Source organism: Malus sylvestris, chromosome 4 (assembly GCF_916048215.2).
Source record: "Malus sylvestris chromosome 4, drMalSylv7.2, whole genome shotgun sequence".
NCBI lineage: Eukaryota > Viridiplantae > Streptophyta > Magnoliopsida > Rosales > Rosaceae > Malus > Malus sylvestris.
In genome coordinates this window covers 3,116,824-3,141,445 of record NC_062263.1, presented here as the reverse complement: position 1 = coordinate 3,141,445, position 24,622 = coordinate 3,116,824, and the positions used below count along the sequence as shown (strand labels likewise).

The 24,622-nt window shown below is 39.5% G+C and overlaps 2 protein-coding genes and 1 long non-coding RNA gene across 5 annotated transcripts; 1 reads left to right on the top strand and 2 right to left on the bottom strand.

Moving 5' to 3' along the window:
• Positions 1–175: 175 nt before the first annotated feature.
• LOC126619099 (uncharacterized) lies at positions 176–14,768 on the bottom strand. Of its 2 annotated transcripts, none has more exons than XM_050287380.1 (9): positions 14,151–14,768; positions 13,271–13,482; positions 3,713–3,994; positions 2,626–2,745; positions 2,035–2,185; positions 1,500–1,597; positions 908–944; positions 650–808; positions 176–474 (listed from the first exon to the last, which is right to left on the bottom strand). In XM_050287380.1, the coding sequence occupies exons 1-8, from the start codon at positions 14,533–14,535 to the stop codon at positions 690–692; spliced, it is 1,404 nt and encodes a 467-aa protein (XP_050143337.1). In that variant the 5' UTR covers positions 14,536–14,768; the 3' UTR covers positions 176–474; positions 650–689. The 2 variants fall into 2 exon arrangements, with proteins under 2 accessions (XP_050143337.1, XP_050143336.1); XM_050287379.1 differs by having other exon boundaries at positions 1,500–1,720; positions 14,151–14,764.
• LOC126619108 (uncharacterized) lies at positions 5,572–7,702 on the top strand. Its single transcript, XR_007621968.1, has 3 exons — positions 5,572–6,046; positions 6,143–6,766; positions 7,598–7,702. It is a non-coding gene; the product is annotated as an uncharacterized LOC126619108 (long non-coding RNA).
• Positions 14,769–16,022: 1,254 nt separating the features above from the next.
• LOC126619807 (mitochondrial import receptor subunit TOM40-1-like) lies at positions 16,023–23,394 on the bottom strand. Of its 2 annotated transcripts, XM_050288223.1 has the most exons (12): positions 23,079–23,394; positions 22,588–22,669; positions 22,386–22,485; positions 22,198–22,293; positions 22,036–22,086; positions 20,351–20,416; positions 19,134–19,235; positions 17,363–17,431; positions 17,159–17,242; positions 16,407–16,502; positions 16,219–16,310; positions 16,023–16,137 (listed from the first exon to the last, which is right to left on the bottom strand). In XM_050288223.1, exons 1-11 carry the CDS (start codon positions 23,212–23,214, stop codon positions 16,254–16,256), a joined length of 939 nt encoding a protein of 312 aa, XP_050144180.1. In that variant the 5' UTR covers positions 23,215–23,394; the 3' UTR covers positions 16,023–16,137; positions 16,219–16,253. The 2 variants fall into 2 exon arrangements, with proteins under 2 accessions (XP_050144180.1, XP_050144179.1); XM_050288222.1 differs by having other exon boundaries at positions 16,023–16,310.
• Between the last annotated feature and the right edge of the window lie 1,228 nt (positions 23,395–24,622).

The following is a 24,622-nucleotide window of genomic DNA, read 5'->3' as shown; positions in this document are numbered from 1 at the left end:
TCAAACGACGCACTCTTACCATTTGGGTGGTGAAAAAGTGCAACCGTTTGTCAAAACAATCCCCGCAATCTAAATAACGACGTGTTAGTGAGCCTAATGTACGTTTTTAGTAGTTCACGAAATGGTTATCAAACGTGTTAGTGAGTACAAAAAATGTTTCAAACAAACCAAGCAGTTCGTAAACAAAGCCGTTATTCAATTGACTCCGAAAAATGGAGTCCAAACCCCAAATTGTATTTGTTCGTACTAAAAAGGTAGAAGAAATGCACACAACATATCAAAAGAAATTACATCGCAACTTTAATTTACAATCTATCGAAAAGAAACTATTCATCCGATTAAATTGATCAACTTGTATACGAGAAAAAAGTAGGAATCCTCTAGCTTGTTTATGCTTAAAATAGTTTATCAAACTTTGTACATCACCGCCGATTTCTGTGGCCGAGTTTCGGTCTGAATTTGTTGGTCTTAACCCTGCATCAATCATATAGAAGTAAAAACACTTATTACATGAGTAATTGGTTCATGTAATTGGTATTTTTTTCTACCCAATTCGAAAAATTCTTTCAGATAATATGCAATAAAGCGTCTTAAGAGGATCGTTCATGTTACAGAGAGAATACTTTGAGCATTTTTTTGGTCAACATACCTTTAGACTTATGCTTGTAAGACTTCTACTTCTCTTGGATTCACTCTAGAAAAACTTGAATCCTATCACCAATTGTGTCATTAAAATCTAGCAGCAGCTTCCCTCCCATTTCATCAGTTGCCTCGTTTAGCAGTTGTTTGATGTTCACACCCCCGAGAGCTGTTGGAAAAACATGTGGAGTTTTAATTACACTACAAGGGACTACCGGTCTGGAGCAATTACCTATTTCAATAAGTTTGGAGAGAACATGAATACTACCTGGAACTATATTTGTGATTCCTTCCAAGAATCCAGCCTGCAAAAATTTATAACCAAAACAAGAAAGCAGGTTTTCGTAAGTCTGAAATAACATGACTAACATGTAAACGACGAATATATACAATCATATCAAAGACGATCCCAGATGAAGAGAGACGAAATGAAGTGAAATTCACTTGCTCAAGTGTTTTTTTTTCCTTCTTTCATGAATACTCGTAACAGCATTGCGACCATGCTGTTTAGCTCCAGTAACTGCCTGGTCACATATCTAGCACAATACCATCTGTGAAATGGTAACTCTCTAATCATATTGTAACATAAGGTGAATCTCTGCTTCACCATCTGCTCACCAAATTTTTGGGAGGATATTATTTTCAGAACTCTTTAACACTATCTGTTTACCAATTCTTTCCTTGCGAACCTATCATCACAACACCGTAGGGATTTCTAACGATTAAGAATGAAGACAAACTTAGGATTTTCAATAAGGTTGGTGGGGCACCTATTCCAAAAGTCTTACAATCTTTTCTCCTGGATAACAGTGGAAGCACTGTGAATGGAATGCTATGCCCATAAAGAATAGAAGACTTACAGGAATCCGAACATCAAGTTTCTCAAAGCCATCCCTTCCAGTTATTTTGACCCTCAACGTCCGAGACCAGATCCCAGAAAATGGACCCCTGGAACCATCTGCATCATAGTTATTGTACACGTCAGGTGTTATAACTTCAACAATGGGATCTTGAGGATTCTGATCTTTCTGCTCTCCACCATCTCTAGCGGTCCTTTGGAGACTGTATACACTACTGGTCACTGGAAAATAACCTTCATGTATAAGCACTATGAAACGAAAATGCTCATCTATATCTATAAAATTTTGGTTGGTACACAAAAACTTGAATGGAAACAAGTTGAAATTTATCTTGCATAGGGCCATTTGTCCTTTTATAGTATCCAGATGTAACCCAATTTGTTATTTTAGTCCAATTTTAACCCAGTTTTGATAAAAGTAATCAACTTTCATCAAAATGGGGGGAAAGACGGTAGAGGCCATTTGATAACAAATTATCATCCAGGTAAGCAATAATGACATATCTACAATTCATGTGACTATACAAGTTACTCACATCTTTCTGGAGATAGCTGACTGCTGCTGGTAGAATACCGTTTTTCTTCTTCATAATAACTGTTGAAACCTAGAATCTCCTTAACCTCTTCGAAGGATGGCATACTTCCAGGAGGAGGGATGCGGCCTCCTTTGAGACCAGCCAGTGCTTCCTGCAATTGATTCATATAAATTCCTTCCTTAAATAGTATTCTAAATTAATGAATTCTGGGCAAGTAACACTTCTAAAAAGCATAGGGAAACACACTGTTTGCTTTAACTTAGATTGTTGACAGAATGGTGAAAATTCCTTTGATATTCTTAGGGCTTGTAACAAAAAAAGGGGTAAATCCAACATTATATTGTAAAAAGTTTCTTTTCTATTCAATTTTCAGGAACTAAGAGTTTACAATGAGAAATGTCTTTGTTGGCTGCTGATGTGTTTTCGGTTTTGATTCTTGAATCATATCATTAACTCATGCAAGAGCGGAGAGATCAATAGTCATAACTATATCAAATCTTTTATAGCATCATAATTATAGGGTGTTAAGATAAATGACCTTTTCTCTTGATGCTGAACTTTATTTAAAAGAAAAAGGTGTAGGCACGCTACCTGCATTGCTTGAATAGATACCCCAATCAAGGACAGCGGATAAGCCACAATTTTATACCCAACATCCTCAAGTTCAAGCGGATTGAGTATTGGCGTTTTGCCTCCTTCAAGCATATTAGCCTGATAGAACATGGAGATTTATCAATCACACCAAATTATTCTCATTTTTCAACAATGCCTCTGAAGTTACAAATTGAGCCACATGATTCTTAGATTATCAATTGACATACCATGATATGCATGCATCACATATATCCATCTCCATGCAGTGCAACATATATAAAACTAAATGCTGTTTCTAGTGCCATAAATGGAAAAGACCTCTACAAAGAACTCTCGTTCATGCTATTGGCAATATCTCATACAATACCTGTGTGGCACTTAACCATACTATCTGCACAAAAATGTTCAATTACGTTCTGCTATTAAAAATAATAATAAATAGTCATAGACCAAAAAGAGTAATGAAAGTGGCCGTAGTCAGATATTCACTCCCAAACCAGAAATTTCAACCACAGTAGTATCACAACTCGTGAACATGTGGCATCCCATCAGTTTTGAGTTTTGACACCGTATAAACAACTAATAAACAGAAACCAAAGACCAAAGAATGAGTATACTAGGAAGCAAAGTGACACCTTAGTACACGACCATCAAATATAGTAGGTGGCAGAGTGACACCTTAGTACATGTCGTACACATAAAGCACCACGCGACTGATATCCTTCTACTTACATGAGGGCTCCAGTCGGAACATAACTCGGAGTCTTTGTCAAATTACATGTTATGAAATATAACTTGGATTCATTAAACAAAAGCTGTAACTTTTTGTTTTTATTAACAAAGAAAATTTTCAATTATAGATATAATCGAGGTTTATATTCTGCAAATTTTAAGGGTTTACTATACCATTACTGAGGACAGTTTCTGAATTCACCAACAAAATACAACCTACTACAAACAGCTTATCCTCAGATGAACTCAGGATCATGCACAAGAATAACTAATCTACGGCTAGCCATATTGGGTATACAAATGTAGAAAAAGAAACGTGACAAAATCCAAGTCTTTGACAAATGTTATGTACCATTTTTGGAACTAAGGGAGATATCCCACAGAAAGCCTTCATCTCTTCTTTAGAAGCAAGTGCGTCAATGAAAAGAACATCTGCACCAGCATCAGCAAATGCCCTTGATCTCCAGAGTGCTTCATCCAAAGACACTGCTTGACGAGAATCAGTTCTTGCTACAATGACAATGTCAGAGCCGCTCTCTTTCCGAGCATCAACAGCTGCTCTTATCCGCATTACAGCCTCCTCTCTTGACACCACTTTCCTTCCTTGCGTATGACCACAAGCTTTTGGAGAGACCTAAAGACGACAGTTTTGTCAGTGATAACTGTCTCAAACAGGGACAAGATAAATGAATTTATAATACTTAGCAATATAATACTTAGCAAAATAAGTAAAAAGCTAGTCAATTACAAATTTAAGCAAATGGTGATAAGGTGTTTCAAATAGGTCAAACCAACCACAAAGAAATACGAAGTAACATACTTCGCATACCAATATGAAATCACATCATGTAAACCAATGGGAATCAAACACATGTTTTTTGTCATTCCGACCATCAAGTTACCCTGTCTCGAGAGGACACCGATTCCATAAAAGATCTCTTTGGACAATCAACAGTTTCAATATTTTAAACCTAACATTATGCTTGTAATGCTTCTCTAAAGATTAACTGAGGAAACAAAAAGGAATGTACGAGGAAGAAACTATTTTATAAAAAAAATTCCTACTTAGTTGGACCAAGGTTTTAGTATAACTTATAGATAGATACGAGATATTGTTTATTCATTTTAACCCGGCCACTTGAGTAAAGTACAACAACAACAACAACAAAGCCTTTTCCCACTAAGTGGGGTCGGCTATATGAATCCTAGAACGCCATTGCGCTCGGTTTTGTGTCATGTCCTCCGTTAGATCCAAGTACTCTAAGTCTTTTCTTAGAGTCCCTTCCAAAGTTTTCCTAGGTCTTCCTCTACCCCTTCGGCCCTGGACCTCTGTCCCGTAGTCACATCTTCGAACCGGAGCGTCAGTCGGCCTTCTTTGCACATGTCCAAATCACCGGAGCCGATTTTCTCTCATCTTTCCTACAATTTCGGCTACTCCTACTTTACCTCGGATATCCTCATTCCCAATCTTATCCTTTCTCGTGTGCCCACACATCCCACGAAGCATCCTCATCTCCGCTACACCCATTTTGTGTACGTGTTGATGCTTCACCACCCAACATTTTGTGCCATACAACATTGCTGGCCTTATTGTTGTCCTATAAAATTTTCCCTTGAGCTTCAGTGGCCTACGACGGTCACACAACACGCCGGATGCACTCTTTCCATCCAGCTCGTATTCTATGGTTGAGATCTCCATCTAATTCTCCGTTCTCTTGCAAGATAGAATCCTAGGTAGCGAAAACGGTCGCTTTTTGTGATCTTCGCTAGATTGCTCAGGTCATTAGTGTGGATAAGTATATAAATGGATAGAGATAGGAAAGCAAATACAAGATGTACGTGGTTCACCCAGATTGGCTACGTCCACGGAATAGAAGAGTTCTCATTAATTGTGAAGGGTTTACACAAGTACATAGGTTCAAGCTCTCCTTTAGTGAGTACAAGTGAATGATTTAGTACAAATGACATTAGGAAATATTGTGGGAGAATGATCTCGTAATCACGAAACTTCTAAGTATCGGAGTGTGGTGTCGTCTTGACTTGCCATATCTGTCTCATAGGTAGATGTGGCATCTTCTCTGGAAGTACTCTTCCTCCATCCAGGGGTGGTATCTTTAACTGGTGGAGATGCACAAGGTAATGTATCAATTTCACTTGAAGCTTACTTGTAGTTTCAGGCTTGGTCAAGCGCGATACAAACCATGTAGTAGGAGTCCCCCAAGTCGCCGAGCTAGGGGGTCTGCTGAAAGAGGTGACAGACAAGGTAAGCAATCAGAGCTCCGACTGATTGTTCACCTTCTCCCCATCTTGCAGCAGCATGAAGGATAAAGAGAAGAAAAATGAGAAGAGATGATATGAGATACTTTTGCTTTTGAAGAAGTAACTTTCCACAGGCTTATTCTTGAACTGAGCTGGAGGGTTTTCTGGTTTCCTCCAGAGTATAAGGCCGACTGAAGAATTTGAGGGTCAAAACAAGTCCATCAAATCTAGAGTACGTTCCACCCTGCTGATATGGGATACTTTTGCTTTTGACAGAGTAATGGATGTATCGGTACGTGTGCTGTTACGCTTGTCTCCACATGCTTCCTTGTATCCTTCGCACTTGCCCTATCTGTTCCTCAAGCAGATGCGGAATCTTCCCTGGAAACATAAGATGTTGAAGATGAGTACTCGAGAGCAATGCCAGGTAAGTAATCAGGTAAGGGGTTCCAGGCAGTCAGTTCCTGGCTGGAAGCTTGATTCCAAGTGCTGACTGATTGCTCTCTTTCTCCTTCTCTTGCAGGTAAAAACAAGGCCAAAAGAAAAGACAGGGAAAAAGCATGATATGGGATACTCTTGCTTTTAACCCTGATGATATGAGATATTCTTGCTCTAGTATAGCTTGTTTGCAGAGGTATTATCGGGGGGAAAGAAAGCTGAATATTTCGAAAGGCTTCGTTGGGAGTGCCCTCTTAGATATGATGAAGGGTTGAGCATTTTTGCAGGTCTGCCTGTCCGTTGGGGATGGAGGTCGACATATATAGGAGTCTCCCTAACAACAAGTAGTAATGCTATTCCTTTACCCTGCTTGGTCATAGCACGGTAATGGGAGCTGCCAGTTTCACATGTTTTAACTCTGTCAGAGCACTTTGAAAAGGTGGTCTGTGGTATCTGGCTCTCGAGATTCGGAGAACGATGCCTCTTCGATTTTTGAGAAAGCAATCATGCTGGGGGTCTGACTCTCGAGATTCGGAGAGCAGTGTCTCTTCGATTTTTGAGGAAGTAATCATGTTGAGAGTCTGGCTCTCGAGATTCGGAGGGCGGTGCCTCTTCGATTTTGGAGCAAGCAATCTTGTTGGGAGTGTTGTCTCGAATGTGAGTAAAGGTTGGGCATGTTTGCTAGTCTACCTTGCCACGAAGCACAAAGGTTGACACACAGGGACTTTCCAATTATCCAGCAATGGTACTGTTCCTTTACCCTCTCTTCGATTTTGAGAAAGTAGTCATGTTGGGAGTCTGGCTCTCGAGATTCGGAGGACGGTGCCTCTTCGATTTTGGAGCAAGCAATCTTGTTGGGAGTGTTTTCTCGAATGTGAGTAAAGGTTGGGCATGTTTGCTAGTCTACCTTGCCACGAAGCACAGAGGTTGACACACAGGGACTTTCCAATTATCCAGCAGTGGTACTGTTCCTTTACCCTTGTGGGTAATAATATGGTAGCTAGACCTTCAAAATTTATGTGTCTAAACTTTTGTTAGTGCTGTTTCTTTGCTATTCTTTTACCTTTCTTGGTCGGAGCGATGTAGTGGGAGCTGCAAGCTTCACGTGCTCAACTTTGGCAGAGAACTTTGGCAAAGTTATCTGTGGTACCCATGAGCTATTGTTACGTGTGGGAAGTGGGTGATTGAACAGTAAGATTCATGTGCTTTCTACTTCACCAGAAGTCTTCGACAGAATGCCCATAATTTCTGCAAAGCTGAGTGTGCGTGTGACAGGTGCTGACAAGGCTAGAAAAGTAGGTGCCTCTTCGATTTCTGAGATCGGCCCTCGTGGTCTCTAAGCAGCCCAGCTTTTGAGAAAGCGAGCGCCTCTTCGATTGATTCGGAGAACGATGCCTCATCGATTTTTGAGAAAGCAATCATGCTGGGGGTCTGGCGTGCCTCTTCGATTTTGGAGCAAGCAATCTTGTTGGGAGTGTTTTCTCGAATGTGAGTAAAGGTTGGGCATGTTTGCTAGTCTACCTTGCCACGAAGCACAGAGGTTGACACACAGGGACTCTCCAATTATCCAGCAATGGTACTGTTCCTTTACCCTCTCTTCGATTTTTAAGAAAGTAGTCCTGTTGGGAGTCTGGCTCTCGAGATTCGGAGGACGGTGCCTCTTCGATTTTGGAGCAAGCAATCTTATTGGGAGTGTTTTCTCGAATGTGAGTAAAGGTTAGGCATGTTTGCTAGTCTACCTTGCCACGAAGCACAGAGGTTGACACACAGGGACTTTCCAATTATCCAGCAGTGGTACTGTTCCTTTACCCTTGTGGGTAATAATATGGTAGCTAGACCTTCAAAATTTATGGGTCTAAACTTTGTTAGTGCTGTTTCTTTGCTATTCTTTTACCCTTCTTGGTCAGAGCGATGTAGTGGGAGCTGCAAGCTTCACGTGCTCAACTTTGGCAGAGAACTTTGGCAAAGTTATCTGTGGTACCCATGAGCTATTGTTGCGTGTGGGAAGTGGGTGATTGAACAGTAAGATTCATGTGTTTTCTACTTCCCCATAAGTCTTTGACAGAATGCTCATAATTTCCGCAAAGCTGAGTGTGCGTGTGACAGGTGCTGACAAGGCTGGAAAAGTAGGTGCCTCTTCGATTTCTGAGAGCGGCCCTCGTGGTCTCTGGGGAGCCCAGCTTTTGAGAAAGCGAGCGCATCTTCGATTTCTGAGATCGGCCTTCATGGTCTTTGAGCAGCCCAACTTTTGAGAAAGCAAACGCCTCTTCGATTTCTGAGATCAACCCTCGTGATCTCTAAGCAGCCCAGCTTTTGAGAAAGCAAACGCCTCTTCGATTTCTGAGCAGGCGCCTCTTCGATTTCTGAAGCTCCGTCGAGTGCAGATTTTTATAGGGGCTGGCATTAAGTTCCAAAGCACACTTGAATCTCCACCAGTAGAAGCTTCATTCTTGCACTTCTAAGATCTTGATTTGTCCGACCTCTTCTCTCTTCAACACCTTTGAAAATGTCTGGCCCCTCCGACCGTCGTTTTGACTTGAACCTTGTTGAAGAGGCAGCCCCGCCTTCTCCAGACAACATATGGCGCCCATCCTTCGTCTCCCCTACTGGTCCTCTTACCGTTGGGGATTCCGTGATGAAGAATGATATGACCGCTGCGGTGGTGGCCAGGAACCTTCTCACTCCCAAAGATAACAGACTACTTTCCAAACGGTCTGATGAGTTAGCTGTTAAGGATTCGCTGGCTCTCAGTGTTCAGTGTGCAGGTTCTGTGTCTAATATGGCCCAACGCCTATTTGCTCGAACCCGCCAAGTTGAATCATTGGCGGCTGAAGTGATGAGTCTCAAACAGGAGATTAGAGGGCTCAAGCATGAGAATAAACAGTTGCACCGGCTCGCACATGACTATGCTACAAACATGAAGAGGAAGCTTGACCAGATGAAGGAAACTGATGGTCAGGTTTTACTTGATCATCAGAGATTTGTGGGTTTGTTCCAAAGGCATTTATTGCCTTCGTCTTCTGGGGCTGTACCGCGTAATGGAGCTCCAAATGATCAACCTCTGATGCCTCCTCCTTCTAGGGTTCTGTCCAGTACTGAGGCTCCAAATGATCCCCCTCCGGTGCCTTCTCTTTCAGGGGCTCTACCGACTGCTAAGACTTCTCCTAAGCAACCTTTGTGAAGGCTCCCTCTTGTGTGTTTATTTTGACTCATGTATATGTACATATTTGTAGCTTATCGGGGATATCAATAAATAAGCTTTCCTTCATTTCAACGCATTGTGTTAAATACACCAAAGCCTTCTTCGCTAAGTTCTTTGAATTTTCTTTTGTTGAAGCTTGTATGTTGAAGCTTTCAGAGTGGAGCATGTAGGTTGGGGTAGTGTTCCCTTAATTTCCCGAGTGAGGAAAACTTCTCGGTTGGAGACTTGGAAAATCCAAGTCACTGAGTGGGATCGGCTATATGAATCTTAGAACGCCATTGTGCTCGATCCTGTGTCATGTCCTTCGTTAGATCCAAGTACTCTAAGTCTTTTCTTAGAGTCTCTTCCAAAGTTTTCCTAGGTCTTCCTCTACCCCTTCGGCCCTGAACCTCTGTCCCATAGTCGCATCTTCTAATCGGAGCGTCAGTAGGCCTTCTTTGCACATGTCCAAACCACCGTAACCGATTTTCTCTCATCTTTCCTTCAATTTCGGCTACTCCTACTTTACCCCGGATATCCTCATTCCTAATCTTATCCTTTCTCGTGTGCCCACACATCCAACGAAGCATCCTCATCTCCGCTACACCCATTTTGTGTACGTGTTGATGTTTCACCGCCCAACATTCTGTGCCATACAGCATCGCCGGCCTTATTGCCGTCCTATAAAATTTTCCCTTGAGCTTCAGTGGCATACGGCGGTCACACAACACGCCGGATGCACTCTTCCACTTCATCCATCCAGCTTGTATTCTATGGTTGAGATCTCCATCTAATTCTCCGTTCTTTTGCAAGATAGATCCTAGGTAGCGAAAACGGTCGCTCTTTGGTATTTCTTGATCTCCGATCCTTACCCCTAACTCGTTTTGGCCTCCATTTGCACTGAACTTGCACTCCATATATTCTGTCTTTGATCGGCTTAGGCGAAGACCTTTAGATTCCAACACTTCTCTCCAAAGGTTAAGCTTTGCATTTACCCCTTCCTGAGTTTCATCTATCAACACTATATCGTCTGCGAAAAGCATACACCAAGGAATATCATCTTGAATATGTCCTGTTAACTCATCCATTACCAACGCAAAAAGGTAAGGACTTAAGGATGAGCCTTGATGTAATCCTACAGATATGGGAAAGCTTTTCGTTTGTCCTTCATGAGTTCTTACGGCAGTCTTTGCTCCTTCATACATATCCTTTATAGCTTGGATATATGCTACTCGTACTCCTTTCTTCTCTAAAATCCTCCAAAGAATGTCTCTTGGGACCCTATCATACGCTTTTTCCAAATCTATAAAGACCATGTGTAAATCCTTTTTCCCATCTCTATATCTTTCCATCAATCTTCGTAAGAGATAGATTGCCTCCATGGTTGAGCGCCCTGGCATGAACCCGAATTGGTTGTCCGAAACCCGTGTCTCTTGCCTCAATCTATGCTCAATGACTCTCTCCCAGAGCTTCATTGTATGACTCATTAGCTTAATACCCCTATAGTTCATGCAATTTTGTACGTCGCCCTTATTCTTGTAGATAGGCACCAAAGTGCTCGTTCGCCACTCATTTGGCATCTTCTTCGTTTTCAAAATCCTATTGAAAAGGTCAGTGAGCCATGTTATACCTGTCTCTCCCAAAAGTTTCCACACTTCGATTGGTATATCGTCTGGGCCTATTGCTTTTTTATGCTTCATCTTCTTCAAAGCTACAACCACTTCTTCCTTCCGGATTCGACGATAAAAAGAGTAGTTTCTACACTCTTCTGAGTTACTCAACTCCCCTAAAGAAGCACTCATTTCATGTCCTTCATTGAAAAGATTATGAAAATAACCTTTCCATCTGTCTTTAACCGCGTTCTCTGTAGCAAGAACCTTTCCATCCTCATCCTTGATGCACCTCACTTGGTTTAGGTCCCTTGTCTTCTTTTCCCTTGCTCTAGATAGTTTATAGATATCCAACTCTCCTTCTTTGGTATCTAGTCGTTTATACATATCGTCGTAAGCCGCTAACTTAGCTTCTCTGACAGCTTTCTTCGCCTCTTGCTTCGCTTTTCTATACCTTTCACCATTTTCATCGGTCCTCTCCTTGTATAAGGCTTTACAACATTCCTTCTTAGCCTTCACCTTTGTTTGTACCTCCTCATTCCACCACCAAGATTCCTTTTGGTGTGGGGCAAAGCCCTTGGACTCTCCTAATACCTCTTTTGCTACTTTTCGGATACAACTAGCCATGGAATCCCACATTTGGCTAGCTTCCCCCTCTCTATCCCACACACATTGGGTGATTACCTTCTCTTTGAAAATGGCTTGTTTTTCTTCTTTTAGATTCCACCATCTAGTCCTTGGGCACTTCCAAGTCTTGTTCTTTTGTCTTACTCTTTTGATATGTACATCCATCACCAACAAGCGATGTTGATTAGCCACGCTCTCTCCTGGTATAACTTTGCAATCCTTACAAGTTATACGATCCCCTTTCCTCATTAGAAGAAAATCTATTTGTGTTTTTGACGACCCACTCTTGTAGGTGATCACATGTTCTTCTCTCTTCTTAAAGAAGGTGTTGGCTAAGAAGAGATCATATGCCATTGCAAAATCCAAGATAGCTTCCCCATCCTCGTTTCTCTCCCCAAAACCATGGCCACCATGAAAACCTCCATAGTTGCCTGTCTCCCTGCCCACGTGTCCATTTAGATCTCCTCCTATAAATAACTTCTCCGTCTGAGCAATTCCTTGCACCAAGTCTCCAAGATCTTCCCAAAATTTCTCCTTCGAACTCGTATCCAACCCTACTTGAGGTGCGTACGCACTAATCACATTGATAAGTTCTTGTCCTATTACAATCTTGATTGCCATGATTCTATCTCCTACCCTCTTGACATCTACAACATCTTGTACCAAGGTCTTGTCCACGATGATGCCAACACCGTTTCTCGTTCTATTTGTGCCCGAATACCAAAGTTTAAACCCTGAGTTTTCTAGATCCTTTGCCTTACTACCAACCCACTTAGTTTCTTGTAGGCACATAATATTTATCCTTCTCCTCACCATAACTTCCACTACTTCCATAGATTTTCCCGTTAAGGTTCCTATATTCCACGTTCCTAAACGCATTTTGCTCTCTTGAACTCTACCCTTCTGTCCTAGCTTCTTCACCCTCCCCCGTCTAATAGGATCAAAGTACTTCTTTTGTGTGTCCCGGGTAAAGTTGATAGGAGCATATGCTCCCAAACAACTTTGAGTGGAGTCGTTCGAAAAGAAGTTTCTATGGCCCTCTTGCTCATTTAACACTGCATCCGGGTGCCGATGGAGATACAGCGACCCTTGCTCACTTATCACTGTGCTCGGGCCACACAGCGCGCCACTTACGGGTGACGCCCTAGCTTTAGCGCGATTTTGTTCTGGATTCATTTTCATAAGGATTCGACGTGATCATGGAGTGCCGGCTGTCGACTACCTGACGCCCTCCCCCTCCTCCTTTATCCGGGCTTGGGACCGGCCATGTAAGACATAGGCGGAGTTGGCCACTTGAGTAAAGTAATAAAAATAAAACCTTTACACTTGCTTTTCAACAAAAGATTCAATTTTCTATTCTGTTAGCAGAATTCTGATCCAATTTCTTTGATGGACAGTAGGGTTTTATTCTTTGTAAATCTTCACTATAAGGAAAATAAATAAATCAGGCTTAAGAACACAAAAAATCAGTTACTATAAAATCTTTGGGTAGACATGACTATAAACGTAGGATTGGGAAACATGAAGAAATTTCCATAAAAAGAAGCAAACCCAATTTAAACCTTAATTACTCTCCAATCTACTCCCACCTCCTCCCTATCCCAAAGTTCCTTGCCAGTTCCACCATTGGTTAATTTAAAAAAGTAACAGCAACAGTTATTGAGAGTGAGAGTGTGTGTGTGTGTGTGTGTGAGAGAGAGAGAGAGAGAGAGAGAGAGAGAGAGAGAGAGAGAAGATGAAGAAAACAGGAAATATATATGGATGCAAAAGTTCAATTCAATAGTATAACTATAACCTGATCTTCAAGCAAAATCCCAGCAAAACCAGCTTTAATGTATCCCTTGACAGTTCTCTTCACATTCATTGCATTCCCATATCCATTATCACCATCACCGATGACAGGAATTGACACAGCTTGGGTAATTTGTTGCCCCTGATCCACCATTTCTCCATAGGATATAAAACCTGTATCTGGCAACGCTAATCTAGCAGCCGATATTGAAAATCCTAATGGAAGAATAAAAGGGGCAGTAATAAGCTTGTTTTAGAGTTTGAGACACTTAAACATAAAGATACATCAGAAAAATGGACCAAGGATGCAATAACACAACTGCAGTTGCATGAACTATATTTTTTTATAAAGAGCATACAAACATAAATACAAGAACATACAAAGGGAACAAATTGCCATCCACGTATTGCACAACAGATAATTACCAAATATCTAGAATAGATAAGATCTTAAGAAACAACAGTCTGTAAATTCACACGAATAACGAAAGATGACATATGATTTTTATGTTTGAAATACTTTAGAATCTTACCATTTTTCTTCTTTGATTAAACAACTTTCATTTCAATTTCTTCATGTTAGCTTTATCGATGTAATACTACTCGGTTCACCAATGCTGAAATTTTTTTATTTCAATATACCTTGCAACTGCACCCTCCCAAACCTTTTACAAGTAATGGTATCAATAACAACGAGTATATACAATCAAGACAACTCCCAGAGTCTCACAAGAAACATGTCAAGCCAAACCCAATCAAACCCACATCAAAAACTGCTTGAAACTAAAGTCACTACAATCAAACGATGTAATTATGTCTACATCTACAAGCAAGGAAGAAAACCCACACCAACAAATTGAATAAATAAATCAAACATCATATACCACTAGTGAAGCAGCACTGAAAGCCAGCTCTTTCCACAAGCTTGGCACTCAGAGCATCAAAACAAGCAGGGGCCTGGACAACCCCTGGCAACTCCAGAATCCGACGGAGCTCTTTGGCCGGAGACTCGGGGGCCAATTCTCTGTCTCCTCGGGAGTAAGCTGCGGTGGTTTGGAGGGCCGCCCATTTGGCAGTGAAAATGGTGTGTTTGAACTTGTGGGGCAGTGAAAGTGGTCGCTGTTGATTGAAATGGAGGGCTGACGATGACCCAAATGGGAGATTTGAAGATGCGGTGGTGGGATTGATAGAGGCGGAGGAGTTGTGGGGGAGAAGAGAGACAGTGCTGCTGCAGTTTCTGCTAAGCAACACCTGATACTGTGGATTCATTTCAATGGCCTGTTGCTGTGTCTCTGTGTGTGTTCAAAGTTATCAAAGGCGTTATAACTTATGACAACACACACTGAGGGGGTTTCTGTTCACTTTCTTGCTCCAGTTATGTCTCATCTTGTCTTCTCTGGAGCAACTTGTATGATACGGGAGACATTATTACGATAGCAACTGATTATCAATGACTGAAGAATACGGAGAGATAAACTAACATGTATTTTTGCATTAGCGACATGAAATTTCATCGTGAAAATATATTCGGATCATACTTGTATTAAGGTAGCGTCCTATTATCAATGATAGAAGAGCACATGAAGATAAACTAACACATATTCTTGTATTATAGATATCAAATATCACCGTGAAAGTATACTCGTGTCATACTAATCTATGTATAGGTGGTGGCAATGTCCACGTCACATTTTAGCAAGAAGGAAGTAGAGCAAAACCTCTCTCAGTATATTCTATAAAGGAATAATCACGTCATAAGAAGTTTTGGTCTCAACTTAGAACCAGTTATGTGTATGAATAAACTTCACATTATAATAAGTTATAATTTTTCTTGGTCCCATTTTGAGAAAACATAGCTCCACACAGTAATCATTGTTTTTTTTCCCTTTAAAAGGGAGACAACTTGTGGCAAAACACGGTTATCCATCTCTTCCAAGCCCAGAGAGGCTATGGGCAATTTCATCCTGTCCGTGGCCACAGTCAAGTAGACCCATCAGCTTGGAGCATTGAACACGAGACCTCCCACATTATTTTGTTTATTGAGGAACCGCAGTCTGCGCCCTTACAACTGGACCACTTGATGTGTTTACACAGTTATAATTGTTAATAAGTACAAAAATATGTAATATCACAAATAAAAGTTTAAGATGAACTAAAATATTTCTCTAAAGTTGTTTGGAACAACGCTTTACTTTTTAGAGTTGATGTCACGTCTTTCAATTTGCTGGTATGTAATATTTTGTCAACATGACAGAATGTCAATTAAACTTTTAGTGATGTTATTGTTAGTTGATGAAAATTTATGATTTTGAAGTTGCAGTGGTTGAATGTTGATCGAATAATTGGTGATATTAAAAGTTTTTATCTTCAAATGATCCTTGAAATTTGCTTATTTCGGGCGAGTTGAAAACCCAGAAAAAGGGGAGGAATCCACCAGTTCTTCAAAACCCAGTGACCAATTTCCGGAAACATGCATCTTCAAGTTCTCTTCTCCATCAACCTCTTCACATGCTCTCCTTATCCTCGTCAAGCAACTGTTATTTTAGGGTTCGCCGCCGTACGCGTCGGTTTTTATTTTCCTCGGCAAATAAGGAGGAATTCCGGTTGCAACCACAAGATCACAAGAACGAGGAGAGGTCGACCGGAAAATCAAGGGAACCGGGGAGGTTTTAGGTTCCAAATACTTTGATGTACGACCAAGAAAGACCAAATAACCAACAAGAAATCGAGTTTTGTTTTTCGGGCAAAGGTTCAAGTTGTGACTAGAAATTCAATTTGAATTATTTCGAAATCTTATTCTACATCTCCTAACTGAAAAAAGGGAACTCCAAACGGAAACCGGCTACTAAAACTGGCTCAACTGATGCCGCCCTGCGATAATGTTACCCGAGATTAAGTATACAGGGATCTCTTGTTCAACTCGAAAGGAAAAATAAAGAGAGAGTATCTTGCCCGCAAGAATGATGAAACAGCATTGGTCCTGCACTCTACTCCCCGACAGTCAACCCAAACCCGAATTTGTAGTCTTTCTTTCTGTGATCAATCTGCGAGGCATATATTTTCGCACTTGTCAAGAGAGAACTGGCAAAGCAGGGTTTCGTTAACTGAGAAGAAAAAAGAAAACGTTGCTAAATCCTCACCTCTGCAGAAAGAACAAAATTAAGACCCATATTTAGTCGCTCTTCCAAAAATGCAGCTACGGTGCCATTGGAATCAATCTTTCCTCTAAGACGGCACTGCAACAATTAAAAATAATAATAATTAGTCAAGAAGAGTGTCAATACTTACAAATTCATATCTAAGAAACCACTATTCGAAAGAAAAAGAGAAATAACCCAATCTGTTAAGGCTTCCAGGTTCTAGATGAATAGGAAGTGATTATGGTTTACGGTTGACAAGGCAGTGTATGGTGAGTTTTACATGCATGGACTGCATATGTAAAGGTCGTACCCAGTGCACAAGGCTCCCGCTTTACGCAGGGTCTGGGAGAGGTGAATGTCGGCTAGCCTTACCCCCATTTATGGAGAGGCTGCTCCCAAGTCTCGAACCCGAGACCTACCGCTCATGGGCGAAGGCACTTGCCATCGCACCAAGTGCGACCTCTTCATGGACTGCATATGTACATAAAAAAAATTATGTAGCCAGACAGAATCTGAATCGGGATCAAGGTCTGCATAGAATCAACAGGCCATAATGTCCGAGAAACCATGCTTCATGAAATTGTTCACCGAATAGGTGGTCACATCCTCCAACAGCAATCAGATACCACTGGTTGTGTAACCGTACCATACTATGCATATAGTAAGACCACAGCATAAGAACTAAGAAGCAGAAAAGGAGAATGTCTATTTATTTCAATGAAATATTTGAACATTAACAATTCGAAAGCTACCTGTCGAAGAATGTAATCATAACCAAAACTAGCTGTGACATCTCTTGACATGTAGTTGTACATGAAATCTGATGCAAGAGAAACCTTCAAGGAAGAAACACTATAAGAAAGAGCTCGGATAAATCATGAAAAATAAAACTGCAGAAAGATACTCCAACAACATAAAAAGTAAAATATGTTCAACCATAGATCAACTTTGCTCACCTTATCAGAAACCTTTTGTACATAGCTAAGAGCAACCATTCCAGTGCTAGCGACTTGCCCTGTGGCAACCTGGGGGTGCAAAGACGAGTTGGATTAAGGTATGGATCACACAACAGTTACTCAAGTCAAAATCTCCTATTAAAACAATCAGCCAGGAAATATATAACAAAATCCCGCGGAATATGTTCTGGAGCTGCCCAGTCATACAACAGTTGGAATACTCCTACTTAGGTTCATTTAGTATAGGTTCACCTTCCAAGGTTCAACATCTCTGGCTTTAAAATCTTATGACCCTATATCACCTTTGTTAATAGTACAGGCCCCACCGGAGATGGTTATTGGTTACTGCCATGGAAAATGTTGGCCATGTGCCCTTAACAACTAATAAAGCAGCTAAGAAGCTGAAATCCATTTATAAGATTCATGAAGTACCAAAGATGATTATGAAGACCAATTAGCAATATTAGGTCTCAAGTTGTTTTGTAATTCTTTGCTTTCTGTTTTGTTTTGAATTTTCCTCCGAGAATTAGGGTGTTGCTGCAATTTTGAGTTTTTTTTTTTCTTTCAGGAGAGGACTACTTGTTTTTTATCCATGTGGCACAAATTTTGTGGGGCCTGCAAGGTCCACATGAGGAGATAACAGTGAAACTAATAGAAATTGAGACGGATGTATGACATTGGTACGTGAGACATTGTATAAAAAAGGTCGTACCCAGTGCACAAGGCTCCCGCTTTACGCAGGGTCTGGGAGAGATGAATGTCGGCTAGCCTTACCCCCATTTATGGAGAGGCTGCTCCCAAAAAGGTCGTACCCAGTGCACAAGGCTCCCGCTTTACGCAGGGTCTGGGAGAGGTGAATGTCGGCTAGCCTTACCCCCATTTTTTTAATTGTATGAAATTAAAAAAATTGGAAGACGTATGAAATTGAAATTGGACGAAAAGTTGAGGGGGGGAAATATGATTTACCCAAAATCAAAAATAAAATTATTAAGGTCTCACGCAAATGCAAATCGAAAATGTGTGGAATATGAGGTAAGCAATATATATATAACTTTTTATTCTACTTCAACCTCAATGCTTTCCCATATGGACAGCCAGACCCTGTGGTACTCAAAAGTTTGAACTAAAGTGTAATGCTGACTTGAACTACATGAAAATATTAGCATTAGTTTTCCTTTAGTTTTAATGTGCGGGATATTTGCCGCTTTTCCTCTAGAATAGAGACCATGAGGCTGCAACATGGACAATCCTACTATTACTTGACAACTAGTTAGTTTCCCTTATTTCCAATTATTTCATCATATCATTGTTATAACCAACTCTTACGACCTTAAGAGTTTCATAAAATTATTTTTGAATACTAACATTGCAATCAAAATGAGCTACAAATATAAATTTCACTTCTAGCAATACTTTTCCCTCCTTATTCCCTTTAGTTAACTGCATACGTTGAACCTAACAAAATCAACTTTAAATCTGAAAAATGAATAAAAATTCATGATGTTTTAGCTTTACCTAAACAATTGTGGCATTCATCTAAAACAAAGAAGGTATTTGGAAAAAAAAAACAATAGTGAGAAAGCATGCAGTTAACTACTGATATACATTCTAGATATATGAATCTTGATGCATGCCCTTTCTGGTGCCAGAATGTGACAAATTAATATCTTATTTTCAATATAAGAATTAATGAGTAAACAACAGTGGGAATCAATGAAAACATTATGTCGCATATTCAGGAAGTTATAATTTAAGGGTTCAAGAAGTATACCATCTTTTCTGTGTTATACCGAGCAGCATAGCCAATACCAGACTTCCGATGCTGACCAGCCCAGAACACTTCACCGCCCAAAGCGAGATGGGGGGTCACACTCTGAAAATTAATAAGCACTCAAAAGATTGGTGAAATGCACTAGGTAAATCAATAAAAAATCCCACTTTCAAACTTTCACAGAGAGAAGATGTGTCATTGGCATGAAGGCAACAAAATATGCTTATCACTAAGAATTTAAATGGAACAATCAATTACAGAGAAAAACAGTCCAGAATACATAATAAATGCCACTATAAATCATAATACGTGCCACTACCAATTGGAAGATGACAAATTTTGAGTCAATACTGTAATTATCTTATATACTTACATTTATTGCTCCATTTACCTTTGGTTCATGCTCAAATTAAAATCAAAGTGCTTTAATGGCTAACAGGGTTTTGGCAAAATCTTAGGGAACTGTTATTAGCACACTAAAAAGTCATCCTGCACTTGAAGTGCAATTTCTCCCTTGGATTGCAGGATGACATTTTTGGAGTGCCAATAACAGCTTCCACATCTTAATAGATTTATAGAAATGATAAAAGCTGGGAAAACGAAGAAAATGATAAATAAAAGCAAGTAAACAAGCAGTTATTAATAATTGGCAAAAAAACATGGTCATCAAATAGTTAAATATGGTCAGGGGAAGAACAAGAAAATCTTACTCGGTTAAATATGGTAATCAAATACCAGGGTTGATCTCCAACATTATTTCATTAATACATTAGTATAATTAATACAGATTTTTACATTTCTGCCTTTTTGTATTAAGTGCTTTCCCAAAACGTTGTGAAATACACAATCCATATAAACTAAATATAAGAACAACTTTTTTCTTCCTTGAGAGGTGACAAGAAAAAAACCTATCAAATAGCAATTACATAAAACAAAACAAAACAAACAAACCTATCAAATAGCAAAATTACAGCAGCTTTGCCAATTAACACAGATTTACAAGAAAAAAAACTCTTCAGAACTCCAAAGATACTGAAGCCCAGAAGGAGAACAAAAAATGGACCCTCTTACATAAAGGAAACCTTGTAGAATCCATTTGGCAATAATTAATATATGTAGATTAGCGAACAATAAGTAACTTATCATGATCTGAAACTTTGCTTTTGTCATAAGCTAATGAAAAGGTTAAACACAGAATATGTTGTTCAATATTTTACCTGAATGTAGTTTGCTCCAAACAGTGCACCATTTCCTAGTTGAAACTGTGACCTGTAATCTTTTCCCTGTGCAGAGGAAGTCAATGTTCGGCATAAGTAAAAAAAAAATATGATTAGAAAATTAATTACAAAGTGGTTAGCTCAAAATACATGACAAAAATCAATAACTGTGTTATCCTTTTGGGTTCCAGTTGTTGAAAAAATTAGGAAAAAAATATAGATGGGAGGAGGGGAGTCTAAATCTCTTCTTCTCAAAGCTCTTGTTCTTAATCTCTAAAGCAGATCAAAGATCAATCCAATCGATCCTAACAGCCTATACTTAATATCGTGGTTTTTTTTTTCAATACAGTGGACAAGGAGTCCAAATTGAAGCCAAAACACCACAGACCTACTTTACCATAAAACTTCATTAAGAAACAATTAAGACACAAATGCCTTACAATCTAGAACAGTAGAAACAGAACACCCCCTAAATTCCATAGAAACAGATGACCAAATCAAATCCCAAAACCTAACTCTAGACTAGCGGTCATTCCCAAAACCCTACATACTCCTCAATTTGCCAGCACAATAAATTCTCAAGGGGCTTTAGCCTTATTCCCATCACCAAAAGGTAATTCTCAAAGGGCTTTAGCCTTGTTCCCATCACCAAAAGGCTTATCACTTACCTGTGGATGCCGTAACCACCCAACTCACTGACCTCCGTGCATAAATTCTACCATAATGTAGAGATATTGGAAAGCGCATAGATATATAATCCAAACATGTCCCCCTGCTTATACAAAATGCACCAATGAGGTGAAAATTGAAATACACCAATTTGCTTGTCTTTGTATCAAATTGCACATGTTAGCCCTACCATGAGCAAAATCCACGCAAGAAGCTTCCCCTTCACGGTAGTAGAAATTCTAGAACTGTGTCAAAGTGAAACATAAGTTTCAAATAAGACATACAAGTAGGATGCTGAAGACTCCAGCTTCAAACTTCTTGAAATCTGCTCATTTCAGTACTACCTCATTTAAGTACCTCCTAAATGTCTACAACCAAAATCCCAATTCACCCGAATCAAATGAAGCCAGTAAATGGTTCCATTATGGTACCTGGACATCAATAACATTAAACAACCAAGAAGGCAAGCTTCGAAAAAAGTTCTCCCACCCAAACTCTCATTCTATCCACTCTACAAATTACCAGACAACAACAATATAAAAACTTATTCGACCCAATAAGCAACCATGAAACAATTTTTGAACCAACCAACTAGCAATCCGTATTACTGATTAATTTTCAAGAGTGAAAAGGGCATTGATGAAAGTTACAAGGTTAACTTTGTCAATCACAGAATAAATAATTAAAGGGGGCAACTGCTTCCAGCATAAGATGTTTCTTAGCTATTGGAAAAGCTACAACTTAGAGCTTCTCATTTTTAGCTTTTGCATGAACCTAACATGAAGTTTCATTTCAAGTGCTGTGAAGCGACATAGTAAATAAAGAAAAGTGCCTTTATTGCAGCAAAACTCTTACACTGCTGAAAAGGTTGTGCCAAACAGGTACTTAGAATTAAAATAGCTATATGAAAGTTCTTTCATGATCACTGCCATCAGAGAAGTTTAACCTCGTCTTGGTAGCAACACCATTATATAAAAGAAAATTAACTGAAAGATATTACAAAGTCAGCAACATACCTTGTAATCAAAATTGACCATGCCATGTGACATGTGAGGCTCGTTGGTAAGCTGGAAAGAAGCACAGAAAAGTTAACTAACTAACTTAGACATTACAGATTGTCGGCACAAACTTTGCAAATAAAAAAGGGGATAAAGCGCTTCAACAGTCTTCCAAATCACCTGAGAATTGGCCTTCAAAGTAAGATTCTCAGATAAATCGCACTTTACTCTTGCATTAAGCCTCCCATCAGTCATGATTCTCCCAAAAAGCATCAACTGCATGTTAGCATATGTTTAAATGAGAGTTTAAATTCATATTGCCATAGAAAAGTATCTGAAAAGATCAATTTCATAAGACAGTTAGTTACCTTTGGATCTATAAAGTTGGCACCAAACTCATAGTGAGCAGTGGGAATTTTAATAGTTTCCGGAGATTGTGAAGGAACCTCGGTAGGTCCCATGAACACGCTGATTGTTGGTTGTCAAAGGAGCGTTACGATTCAGATCAGTATCTAAATAATAAGAATTAAACGTAATGATGATGGGAATGAATTGGAAGTCTGATCAGACCTGTGACTGAGTGAGAACCTCTGATTGAGTCCTTTAGTGAAATCAAAGCGCATCCCCTCAAACAGTTCCGGCTTTAAAGACACTGCATACACGTACAAAATAATCCCGTCTTAGACTCGACACTCAAAGAGCACTTCTTTCCTTTCCAAGTAAACCCAAAAATAAAAAGTCATTCCCTTTGGTTTCTAAAATCGGGTGACGTAACATGAGCCACCAAAATGATAGCTAAAAGACCTAATACGTTTGTATTTCTCCGAGAATTCATAATTCACATATAAGATATATAACAGATTAATTCACAATAAAACTTTCATGAATTACATGTAAAAGAAAAACCCAGAAGAGCAAATGTTTAAACTTTAAATATTAACAAGAATAAACACAAATCTCCATAATTTGCACATCAAAAAACAATGCAAGATAAACTAGAAAGATAATGAAATATGAAAATAATGGAGGAAAGAGCGAGAGCGAGAGAGAGAGAGACTGACTGAGAGCTTCACGGTGGATCTCCTCGTAGGGAATAGGGCAAGGAAGATTCAAGTAATCCACTTTCTCATCCTCTTTCGGCTTCGGAATCGTATCAGCCGCGGCGGTTGGAGGAGGAGGAGGAACGAGGGCCGCCATTGCTTGTGCTCTGCCTTTCGTCGGCAACAATACTCGGAGAGAAGAAGAATGGCTATCGAGGATTCCGATCAAATCAGAACGAAGAGCCTGCAACTGGAGGGTTTCTAGTGGCAAAACCTCCAAAGTCTAAAACCCTAGTGGGAGAGAGACACGGGTGTTTTGGGTTGAGGAACCAAATGGGCCGTTGGTGGTGCGTTTTTGGGTAAAAAAAATAGGAGCGCAGTAAAAAATAATGGGGCTGATTGCTATGGTAAATTTGGTGTAGAAGTAACTAATTCTATTGGCACAAGAGCATCTCCAGTTTTTTTTTTTTAACAAATAATATTATCTATATTAAAGGCAAGTGGATGGGCTTAGCCTCACAATAGGTTAGCAAAAATGTGATTCAAATTCACTATTGGCAATAATCGAACCTAAGACATTTCATTTACAAGTGAAAATGAATATCACTAAATCGTAGTACTAAATGGCAAAATAACAAGGGTGACTGAAAACAAACGATATTATCTACATGGGGTGAGGGAGTGACCTAAGCCTCACAATGGGCTAACAATAACGTGGTTATATTTGTCTTTGGCGAGAATCGAACCTAAAACTTTTTACTTACAAGTGAAGAAAAAAAATCACTAGACCGTATTACTAAGTGACTGCTTTTCGTTTTTGATTTTTTAATGAAAATAATTTAAAGGGCACATTTTTTGTGTTGCCCTAGGCTTAAAAATCCTGCCAATTGGGCCAAAGTTCATAGCACTTGCACCCTTAAAAAATCACATGGGCAATAGCCAATTCAATCCCCTCAAGTGAATAGTAACTGCTCAAGTACATCTTTACTTTTAAACTGAATAATCTAGGCTATTGGTATTAAAATATTTTTTATCTATTTATAAAACTATAAATAAAATATTTTTAATTTCAGATAATAACAAAAAATTGATTCAAATTATTTGAAAATATTGAAGTATTTATATGAATTTTTTTTTATAAAATATAAATTATTCATTTTATGTATTTGTAATTAATTATTTATAACTTTTAATTGTTCTCCCATCAGCGTCAACCTTGTTCCACATGGTCTAGGGCCTGGGGTAGTTCATTTTTGACTAGGTGAGCAACTGAGCTACTCCAAGGCAGTGGCGAAGCCAGGAATTTACGGAATGAGGGGCGGAGTTAAAAGATTGCAAGGTTTAAAAAAATAGCAGCAACCAAATTCTTTTACATAGTAATGTATTCCATAATTTATCAATAAAAACAAATTAAAATTGTTGCCGGCGAGGTTTCATATCATGAAAACGTCGCATAATAGGCTCATTATCAATAAAAGCAAATACATCTCTCTCAATGTAAACAAACATGCTATCACTTAATCCTAGAGTAGGACTACCCGAAATGTTTGAAGGAGGAGAGGACC

Excerpts from the sequence above, each read along its gene's own strand:
- LOC126619807 (XM_050288222.1), bottom strand. The coding sequence starts at position 23,214 with ATGGCGGCCCTCGTTCCTCCTCCTCCTCCAACCGCCGCGGCTGATACG. Across the intron at positions 22,670-23,078 it reads GATCCACCGTGAAGCTCTCA|TGTCTTTAAAGCCGGAACTG; the intron begins GTCAGTCTCTCT and ends ACGTGTATGCAG. Across the intron at positions 17,432-19,133 it reads GGTATAACACAGAAAAGATG|GTTGCCACAGGGCAAGTCGC; the intron begins GTATACTTCTTG and ends TTGCACCCCCAG.
- LOC126619099 (XM_050287379.1), bottom strand. The coding sequence starts at position 14,535 with ATGAATCCACAGTATCAGGTGTTGCTTAGCAGAAACTGCAGCAGCACT. Across the intron at positions 2,746-3,712 it reads CTCCCTTAGTTCCAAAAATG|GCTAATATGCTTGAAGGAGG; the intron begins GTACATAACATT and ends ATGTTCTATCAG. Across the intron at positions 2,186-2,625 it reads TATCTATTCAAGCAATGCAG|GAAGCACTGGCTGGTCTCAA; the intron begins GTAGCGTGCCTA and ends AATCAATTGCAG.